General features: G+C 35.5%; 1 protein-coding gene across 1 annotated transcript; it reads left to right on the top strand.

Moving 5' to 3' along the window:
• Nucleotides 1–8,506: 8,506 nt before the first annotated feature.
• Nucleotides 8,507–10,425, top strand: LOC104095966 (allene oxide synthase 2, chloroplastic-like). The gene has a single exon (XM_009602242.4). The coding sequence runs from the start codon at nucleotides 8,758–8,760 to the stop codon at nucleotides 10,324–10,326; it is 1,569 nt and encodes a 522-aa protein (XP_009600537.1). The 5' UTR covers nucleotides 8,507–8,757; the 3' UTR covers nucleotides 10,327–10,425.
• Nucleotides 10,426–11,169: the final 744 nt, after the last annotated feature.

The raw sequence follows: 11,169 nt of genomic DNA on the forward strand, positions 1-11,169 counted from the left end.
CCTGCTATGCCTGAGGATGATCAGCGTAGGTTGGAGAGGTTTGGGAGACTCCAGCCACCACCTTTCAGCGTAGGTTGGAGTAGGTTCGTAGTGTCATTTGTAACGTGTGTGCAAATTTTGAGGTCATTCGGACGTGGTTTGGTTGGTTTCGGCATCGGTTATCGAATTTGGAAGTTTAGAAGTTCTTAGGCTTGAATCCGAGGGTAATTTAGTGTTTTGATGTTGTTTTGAGTGATTCGAAGGTTCGACTAAGTTTGTATGTTGATATAAGACTTGTTGGTATTTTTAGTTGAGGTCCCGAGGTCTTCGAAGTGATTCCGGGTGGTTAACGAAATTGTTGAAGTTAGAAAATGCAACTGAAGCTGTTGCTACTGCTATTTCAGCACCTGCGGAAGGAGGAGTCATAGGTGCGAGGTCGCTGGTGCGCAAGGGGAGTCTGCAGGAGCGGGTAGTGCTGGAATACGCATGATGCGTAGGTGCAAAAAATTGGCCGCATCTACGAGCCCACAGGTGCGAGACCCGGGGCGCATATGCGAAAAGGAGGGCACTGGGCAGGCTTCGCAGAAGCGAAGGAAACGCACAGGTGTGCCTTCGCAGGCGCGTGATTTTGGGCCGCAGATGCGGAACCTGGGCTCCTAAGTGAGTTTCGCACCTGCGATGGATTTTCCACAGGTGTGGTTGCGCAGAAGCGAGAAATGGTCCGCTGGTGCGAAAAAGCCTGGGCAGAAACCATAAATAGAATCCTTCGTGGATTTGGTTCATTTCCACCATTTTCAAGTCGGTGTTTGGAGCTTTTGGAGTGATGTTTGAAAGGTGATTCAAGTTCTATCAATGAGGTAAGTTGCTTGAGCCCTAATACTCGTATATATGATGATTTTCCGTTGTTTAATCATGTAATTAGTGAAAATGAGGGGTTAGGGCTTGGAATTTTTAAGAGTTTAATTTAAGGATTTGAGGGACCAAATGATGTCGGATTTGGATAAATTTTGTATGTACGGACTCGTGAGTGAATGGTCTTTCTAGTTTTTTAAATTTTGTTGGATTTCGATACTTGGGCCCGGGGGCCGGGTTTGAGCCAATTTCAGGTTTGGGACTAATTTGATAGTTTTTCTTGTGGAATTCATTCCATTAGCGTATATTGATGGTATTGTACTGATTGTGAATAGATTCGGAGCATTTGGAGGCCGCGTCGAGAGGCAAGAGCATTGCGGGGTAGAGATTTGACCGGTTTGAGGTAAGTAACGATTGTAAATCTAGTCCTGAGGGTATGAAACCCCGAATTTTGTATCATTCTACTATTTTAAGTGAAACACATGCTAGGTGACGGGCGTGTGGGCGTGCACTGTTGGGGATTGTGACTTAGTCCGTCCTGTAGCAACTGTAAAGTTGCATATTTTGTTGAAACTATATGATACTTATATATTTTAGAAAGCGTTTCTGTAAATTGGGTTGCATGCCATGTTTGGGCCTTGTGCTAGTGCTGTTTGGACCCTTAGGGGCCTTTCTTACTATCCTCTCACTGTTTTCGATTGAAAATCTATACTCAGTCATGGTTATACCTGTTTACTGCATAACTCAGTTTTCTTACTCAATTTTGATGCATATAATTGTCATTTGGGACCGAGTACCCTGTTTTTACTGAAATGCCCGAGTGGCTTGAGTGGTTTATAACTGAGTGAGGCCGAGGGCCTAATTTGTGAGGATATATATGGGATCGGGCTGCACGTCGTATCATGTTTGATATAGGCCGAGGGCCTGAGTGATTTATGCCATGATTTGGCTTGATATAGCGCTTGGGCTGAAGGAGTCCCTCCGGAGTCTGTACACACCCCCAGTGAGCGCAGGTACCTACTGAGTGCTAGTGCCGAGTGCCGAGTGCCGAGTGCTGTGTGACTGGGAGGCATGATTTATTGTGAGGTATGCCCGAGTGGCAAGAGTGATTGTGAGGTTTGCCCGAGGGGCTGTATATGAGTGATACTTTGCCCGATGGGCTGTTTATGATTTCATCATTTTTTCTCACCTTTGCATTTTTCCTCTGTTTGTAAACTGTTGAAAAATATTCTTAAATGATTTTTAACTGGAACTGGGTTTAAACGAGATATTTTGATTCAAATCCATATTATTTAAAAGCATGAGGTATTTTACTGAGATTTCATGATATGAACGTTATATGCTTTATTGCTCGTCAACACTACTCAGTCTTTATTTATTGTTGTTATTTACTAAGTTGGCGTACTTATGTTACTCCATGCACCTTGTGTGCAAATCCAGGTGTAGCTGGATACGGTAGCGGTTGTTGATTATTCTGGTTGCAGATTCTCGGAGATAGCAAGGTAGCTGCTTGGAGATCGCAGCCCCTGCTCTTCTCCCTCTTATCTTCCTTTAGTTGTATTTAGCTATTTTTCAGGCTGAGTTAGCCTTGATATTGTTAGCCAGACTGTAGTAGATGCTCATGACTAGTGACACCCCGATATCGGGCTTTTCTTTTCCGCACTTTTATTTTGATTTGAACTCCTTTACGAAAGTTTTTATGCTAAATAGCCTTGAAATTTTCTTTAAAATGAAAATATCGGTTTGTTTTGGAATGAGTCGGCTTGCCTAGTTCCACGATAGGCGCCATAACGACAGGTTAGGTTTTTGGGTCATGACAATTGGTCCCTTTAGCCTATATTAATTGTATTTTACTGCTTGTGGCTAGATTCAGGGTGTTTAAAGACCGATTCGAGAGGCAAAGGCACTTTGAGTAGAGTTCTACGCGGTTTGAGATAAGTAACAGTTTCAAATCTAGTCATGAGGGTATGAAACCCCGAATTATTATATTATGTGAGTATTTTGGAGGTGACACACATGCTAGGTGACGAGTGTGTGGGCATGCACCGTGGGAATTGGGACTTGGTCCATTCCGTGAAACTGAAAAGTTGAATAAGCTTGTTGTTAGCTATGTGCCCTTTCTGTGCTATAGAAATTTAATAGTGAATCATGCTAGAAATCATGCTTAGGCTATATGTTGGTGCTGTAAAGACCCCAGTGGTCATGATACCTGTTGAACCTTCCTACTTATTGTTACTTGTACTCAGTCGTAGTATTACTTGCATATTATACCCCAGTCTCTGTTATTCCCTATTGATACATTATATTATTCTGTTTTGGGTTGATTCCCCTTTATTACTAAGAGCCGTGAGACTAGAGAGGTTGATGACTGAGTGAGGTCGAGGGCCTGTTTGTGAGATATTGATACCATATCACGTGAGTTATCCGTGCGGATCTTGATATGATACTATAGCACGTGAGTTGTCCGTGCGGATTATAGCGCTTGGGCTGTAGGAGCCCCTCCGAAGTCTGTACACCCCCAGTGAGTGCAGATACTTATTGAGTGTGAGTATTGAGGGCTGAGAGTCGAGTGTTGAGCTATTGAGAGAGCCTGAGGGACTGTTGCCCTGAGAGGTTGCACTTGTTTCATTTGTTGCTGCACTTAGATGATTTATGTCATTGTTCTGAAACTTCTGGAAAATATTATATCCCGTTTTACCTGAACTTGGTAATGTGTAACTAACTTGACTTAAATTGCCGGAATTGAAACATGTCTACTTTCATTGCTGAAATTATTGAAATGAACTGTATTTGTATAAATCATCACTTCTTTTCAGTTCCTTAATTATTATTGTTACTTACTGAGTTGGCTGTACTCACGTTACACCCTGCATTTCGTGTGCAGATCTAGGTGTTTCTGGTCACGGAGGACGTTGATCTCGTGCGTGATTGAGTATCGGAGATTCACGAGGTAGCTGCTGACGTTCGCAGTCCTTGTCTTTCCTTCCTTGTTATTTTTTTTTTCTTTCTATATTGGTATTTTGACACAGACTCTTGTAGACATTGTTTCTTAGACTGGTTGTTTAGATGCTCATGACTTGGTGACACCCGATGTTTGGGGCTATTTTTTCGCACTGTATTTTGAGTTTAACTCCTGTTTTTTTACGAAAACTCTATCATGTAAAAGCTTTTGACTTATGTTTTGTGAAACATTGGAAGTATTTTTGAGAATCGGCTTGCCTAGTACCATCGATAGACACCATCACGACATGTTAGGATTTTGGGTCGTGACAGTAATAGGACATTCTAATACGTTTTCAAATTAAATTAGTAATATGAATTTTTAAGAAGTATATCCTAAAAGTAATAGGATTACATAACTAAAAATATGTGTCTTCTCTGAAAGTAATTATAATAAAAGGAAATCTAACGTGTTCCTAAAGGTATTAGGTTTACATGCTAACGTGTAGTATTATATGTCTATAATTTCTAAAGGTGATTATGTAGGATTCCTAACGTATAGTATATGTCATAAAACTAATAGGATTATATGGCTAATGTCTAAAATTCCGATTATGTTCTTTTATTGTGAGTTATTATACTTAATATTATAAGATTATTTTTATAAATATACATTGTATTCATATTTTTATAATAATATCGATAAATAACAATGTTACCATGGCAAACTTCCAAAAATGCACTAGAACAATACAGAAGTCACATGCTAAAGCGCACACACACAAAAACATGCTCATGCATACAATCAGCCATTACTTAAAGTAGGTAAGAAAGAATAATCAAGGACTGTGAAGGGATTATATTAGTATGACTTAACATAGAAAGTGGGACATTATAATTGCATAATTGACCCATGACTTTCAGGACCTATCAGCAGTGCAGGCTTTAAACATGTGCGCACTACTAATGGTTCCTACACTCTATCTATAAGAGTAGAATATCGGATATCCAGGTGCATCTCATGACCTGATTTTCTAATTATTAGATGATTTTATACAAATATTGGTGAACATAATTATTGATACTTATTGTTGATAGAAGGCGACATGTATTCTATGAAATTAGTCGAGAAATACACAAGTTAATTTGGTTAAATAACCTTACAACCAACTACTAGTGGGCGTATAGTCTATAGAGTAAGAATTTAAGTCTATGAATCAAGTAAACTTTAAAATAAATAAGTAAAAACATTTATAGGGTTAATGTTGTATAGATAAAATATTCTAGTCTTAGCGTACGCGCGTTGCGCGTGTATTCTTTTTATTAAAAAGAAAAAATTTAAAAATAACATAAATAATATTTAAATTAAAGATGTATTTAAATTATAAAGTATTTAATAAAAATTACAAGTTCCAAAATCGTATTTGATTTTAAAGTCTTACTATAATTTTGAGGATTCCTACATAATTTATTTTATTAAATTATTTTTAGAAAATAGGTTTATCGTGGTATTGTCCAAATTATCTTTACGAATAACAGCTTTTTTTTAATAGTTTAAGGTTATGGTCTAGATCTCTTAGCGTTTTGATATTTTAAAAGGTTAGTCATTTTGGTATATGCTTATATTTTTATTTCCTTTTGAGAAATGGTATATGTTAATACATTGAATATAAATGATCTTCTATTTAATTATGGAAAAAAGGTTCTATCAAAATATATCTCAAACTCTTTTTTATTTATTCGGAAAATAAATCGCAAATATGCTACGTGAGTTTTAGTGGAAGTATATGAATAACTTTTGAACACCGTTGTTGCTAACATAATAGAATTAAAATTATGTTTCTTTGCTAAAATAAGAGAATGATTTATATAAGGTAACATTTTAATTCATTTTAAGGTCCTAAATATTAGGATAATTTAAATAAGAAAATATTTAATAAGTAAAATTTTAGTTGATTTAGAAGTCCTAAATATTTGAAAAAATTATTAAATTATGATTTTATCCAATGTAAAATCTATTTTTAAAGGGTAAAAAATGTGAACGACATTTTGCTTAGATCTTTCGTGCTTTTAATATAGTATAGATAGATTCATTGGCATAAGCTGCTTCTTCTTTCATATTTGTAGTGTAGGTAAGTTGTGTACACTTTGTTAGCATTTGCACATAGATTTGGTTAAAACTTAAAAAGGGTATTTTTTAAGTTATGTTAAAAAATAATTTTTGAAAGTTTAAATTATGTTTGGACATATATTTTATTTGAAAAAAAAAGTTAAATTTTGTGAGTGGAAGAAAAATGTTCACCCAAAAACTGCCCTAAACCAGTTTTCGGGGCCTTGAAAAAAAAGTACTCATTTTTTTTAAAAAACTTATCAAATTTCATGAACAAACAATATTTTCAAAATTATTTTTTAAAAAAATAACCAAAATCTATGTCTGAAATGGGTCCTTTGACTAAATGGATATAGTCTCATAATTTCACTTCATTAACTACTAAATCTCATCGTTAGGTAGTGAAATTATCTTATATACTTCAAAGAAAGGATTATCTTATAGATTTTCTATCTTCAAGATTCTCCAATCACAAACATTTTCAATATTAATAAAAATGAGATAATCTTATGATACAGCCTAAGGAGAATCACATCCCAAAAGTTAGCTATTAAGGCGGGAGAGCCCAAGGCTATATAAACCCCACATTAGCACATTGCAATACCGATGTGGGACTCAAGTCGCATACCTTGTAATGGACCATAACAAACCACCACGCTCCGCATCTGTCGTCTCCGACGACTGTGCGCTAGACTTTTCTAGCCCCGGGCGAACACTGCGATACCGGCGTCATCATCCATGGAACGGTGGGCACGAAGGGCGGTGGGTGGCTCTGATACCATTGATACAATCTAAGGAGAACCACACCCCAAAAGCTAGCTATTAAGGTGGGAGAGCCCAAGGCTATATAAACCCCACATCAGCACATTGCAATACGGATGTGGGACTCAAGTCTCATACCTTGCAATGGACCATAATATCTTATAGACTAAAAAAGAAGATTATCTTATAGATTTTCTATCATCAAGATTCTCAATTTTTGTATTTTTAGCTTTGCATGTTATTGTTGTTACTATTTATTTATTTTTGGATTCAGTCAATTTTAGGATCTTGTATGAGATGTACATAGATTATTTCTTTCGTTTCTTGCGGAGAGGATTCGGCCTTTGGACGTGACAAGAGAAAGAAGAGACGGGCTAGAGAAACAGAAAAACGAAGAAATACAGAATTTTTTAAAAAAAAAACTTGACCTAGGTGCATAATAAAATTGAATTTTAAGGTATATGCATAAAATTGAACACTGACACTGAACTTTGGAACCTCAAATTCAAGAAAGAAGTACCATACTGTACATACAGTGATACATTTGTTAAAATGGTTCGTAAACAATTAAGCTCTTGGTAGTAATAATTTATTACTATTAATTTTGTTTCAATTTAGACGGCGCACTTTTCTTATTTGTCTGTTCCAAAAAAAATAACATATTTCTACAATTAAAAATAATTCGAACTTTAAAATCTTAATTTTACCCTTAATGAGTAGCTTTTATAACCACACAAATGTCATGATTCCACAAATCTTTTAAGACAACAAATTTCAAAAATCTTTTTTTTCCTTAAAATCATACCGAGCCAAACTATCTTATCTAAATTGAACTACTTTCTTATATATTTTGCCATGTGATACACAACCCCTCACAGAGGAGATTATCTTATGGACATATATAAAAGGAGATTATCTTATAGATTCTCTACTATCTTGCAAAGTTTGGATTGCCAACTTTGCACGTTGTTGTCGTCAGTTTTTTTTTTTTTTTTAATTCATATTAATTTATAGATTTTAGCATTTCATCTAAGATTTACATAAGATTTCATTTCTTGAGGATATGGTTCGATCCTGACCTTGGATATGAAAGGAGAAGAGAAAGAAGAAACAAGCGTACCATAAAAAGAGAAGAAATAAGAAATACTTTTGGTAAGATCAGAACAGCGTGACTAGTAAAATTAAACTTTTAACTATTAAGCTGTAATTTTCATCCTAATTTTAATTTCACCCCTTAAAAGTATAATATTTTCAAAGAAAATTTTGAACTTTTTATTAACAGCTTATTTGGATGGTTGTTACGTATCGTTTCATAATGTATTGTATTGTATTGTTTTGATATATACAATGTTTGAATAGATTATATTGTTCCCAATCGTTTCATGATGTCATGAACGAATAATATAAAGAATAAACTTGCAATATTATAAAGAAAATATAAGGTAAGGTACGAGATAAAATTATTTTATAAAAAGATAGGGTAAATGATAAAATAAAATTATTTAATAATAAGGAAGGACAAGATGAGAGGAAAATATAAGGTAACGACGCGACCACACCAAATCGATCGTTCCATAAAATGGCAATTTAACAATACAATACAATAAAATTTAAATTTTAATCAAAATAAATATTATCTTTAATCGTAACAATACAATAAAATACTACGTGTAACAACAATCCAAACAAGCAAATCAAACACCTACACACAAAACATATAATTAGACCTTGTTAAAATGATTGGAAAAATAAAATCCTACTCCTAGGAATTAAGACTTCTCGATTTATTATATTTTGCCATATGGTACACAAGTCTGGCTCACAATTTTCAACGTTATATATCAGGGAATATTCAACGCCGACACTAGTCTAACATTCAACTTCAACAACAGTTTCTTTACACCAACTTTTTAGTATATTACACGCGTGAAATTTTATATACACACTCAAACACAAAAACACAAACATCAAACTTTTTCCAGTCTTACCACTACATAAAAAGAAAGAAAATTTCATCAAATATCATCACACTCCCAGTCTCCCACTGCTTAAAGTTCCACTTTCTTTTTTATCAAAAAATAATAATAATAATCATACTCCATTTTCTTACAACAATGGCAGTAGCAGCAGCAACAGCAACATTATCTTCGTCTTCTTCACTTCCTTTCCATTCTCTTCACCAACGGTTTCCATCAAAATACTTCATTGTTCGTCCCATTACACTCTCTTTATCAGAAAAAATACCAACAAGAACAACTGTAACACAATCATCTGAGCTCACAAAATTACCAATCCGTAAAATTCCCGGCGATTATGGTCTTCCTTTAATTGGTCCATGGAAAGATAGACAAGATTATTTTTATAATCAAGGTAAAGAAGAATTCTTCAGATCAAGAGTTCAAAAATACAAATCTACTGTATTTAAAACCAATATGCCACCTGGAAATTTCATTTCTTCCAACCCAAACGTTGTCGTTTTGCTCGACGGCAAGAGTTTTCCGATCCTTTTCGACGTTTCTAAAGTCGAAAAGAAGGATCTCTTCACCGGAACTTTCATGCCGTCGACTGAACTCACTGGCGGTTACCGTGTTCTTTCTTATCTTGATCCTTCTGAACCTAACCATGAAAAATTAAAAAAGCTTCTCTTTTTTCTTCTTTCTTCTCGTCGTGATTATATAATACCCCAATTCCATGAAAGCTATACCGAGCTGTTTGAAACCCTAGAAAAGGAAATGGAGAAAAATGGTAAAGCTGATTTAAACTCGGCTAATGATCAAGCTGCTTTTAATTTCTTGGCTGGATCACTGTACGGAGCGAACCCAGGTGAAACTCAGCTCGGAACTGATGGTCCCACATTGATCGGAAAATGGGTGTTGTTTCAGCTTCATCCTTTGGTCACTCTTGGTCTTCCGAAGGTTCTAGATGACTTTCTCCTCCATAATTTCCGGTTACCGCCAGCTCTGGTGAAGAAAGATTACCAGAGACTCTACGATTTCTTCTATGAGAGCTCCACTGCTGTGCTAAACGAAGCTGAAACTTTTGGTATTTCGCGAGAAGAAGCTTGTCATAATCTTCTCTTCGCTACGTGTTTCAATTCCTTTGGCGGGATGAAGATTTTCTTCCCCAATATGCTGAAATGGATAGCTAAAGCAGGGCTAGAGCTTCATACACGGTTAGCGAACGAGATCCGATCCGCCGTGAAATCCGCCGGCGGGAAGATCACGATGTTGGCGATGGAGAAAATGCCGCTGATGAAATCGGTTGTATACGAGGCTTTACGAATTGATCCACCAGTTGCTTCTCAATACGGAAGAGCCAAACGCGACCTTATGATCGAATCACACGATGCCGTTTTTGAGGTGAAGAAAGGGGAATTGTTATTCGGGTACCAACCATTTGCGACGAAGGATCCGAAGATTTTTGACCGACCCGATGAGTTCGTACCCGATCGGTTCGTAGGTGAAGAAGGGGAAAAGTTGTTGAAACATGTATTATGGTCTAACGGACCGGAAACGGAGAGTCCGACGGTGGAGAATAAACAGTGTGCCGGAAAGGATTTTGTGGTGCTGGTTTCGAGATTGTTTGTAACTGAGGTTTTTCTCCGTTATGACACGTTGGATGTCGACGTCGGTACGTCGCCGTTAGGAGCTAAGATTACTATAACCTCTTTGAAGAGAGCTTAGTTTTTGAACGGAGTTGGAATCGGAATTTGGTCAGCACTGTCACCATCGGACTTTCTATTGTTATTTATAGTAATAAAATTCGTTTTCCTACTTCCATAACGGGATGATCTTTTTGTTGTTGTTTAGGTTGGTGTAAATGTTTTTCCTTCTCATATTAGTTATCGATCCCAAAAAGAATGTTACTTTCTATATTTAAAAATAATTTAGTTTGGACATAAAAATTATAAAATTTTGAAAAAACTAAAATATTTTTTTAAAAATGATATTTAAAAATTTAGAATTGTATTTCGACATAAATATAATTTTTGATTATTTTTAAATTTTTGTGAGTAATAAAAGTGAATTTTAAAAAATATTTTTTGTAATTTTTAAAATTTTCGAAAAATTTTAAAATTATCTTTAAATAAAAATTAAAAATTTTATGGTTAAACAATAATTTCGAAAAAAAGTAACAAAATTTTGAAATAAAGTGAAAAAGAATTTATGGCCAAATAGGCTCCTAATGAGAACACAATTTTATTTTTTTTTTTTAAATTTCGCGTCAAGTCAAATCATGTCACAAAATTTAAAACGTAACAAATAATATTACTACTTTATTTATTTATCAACTGTCATGTCATCGAACTACATGTTCTACTTATTTAGAAGCGAGAGTTGGGCTCTTCGTCGTCCTACTTCCTGATTTACAATTAGGTCCCTTTTTTTGCATCAAAAGTCTGGGTATTTTTGTCACTCTGCTCACTTTGTAACAGTCGTCTTTTACCTTCGCGCCTTTTCCATGGACGTGGAAGACAAATCAGCTCTTGTTTCTGCTGCTGTCAGCTATTTCTCCAGATGTGCAAT

This window comes from Nicotiana tomentosiformis, chromosome 11 (genome assembly GCF_000390325.3).
Source record: "Nicotiana tomentosiformis chromosome 11, ASM39032v3, whole genome shotgun sequence".
Taxonomy (NCBI): domain Eukaryota; kingdom Viridiplantae; phylum Streptophyta; class Magnoliopsida; order Solanales; family Solanaceae; genus Nicotiana; species Nicotiana tomentosiformis.

Excerpts from the sequence above, each read along its gene's own strand:
- LOC104095966 (XM_009602242.4), top strand. The coding sequence starts at position 8,758 with ATGGCAGTAGCAGCAGCAACAGCAACATTATCTTCGTCTTCTTCACTT.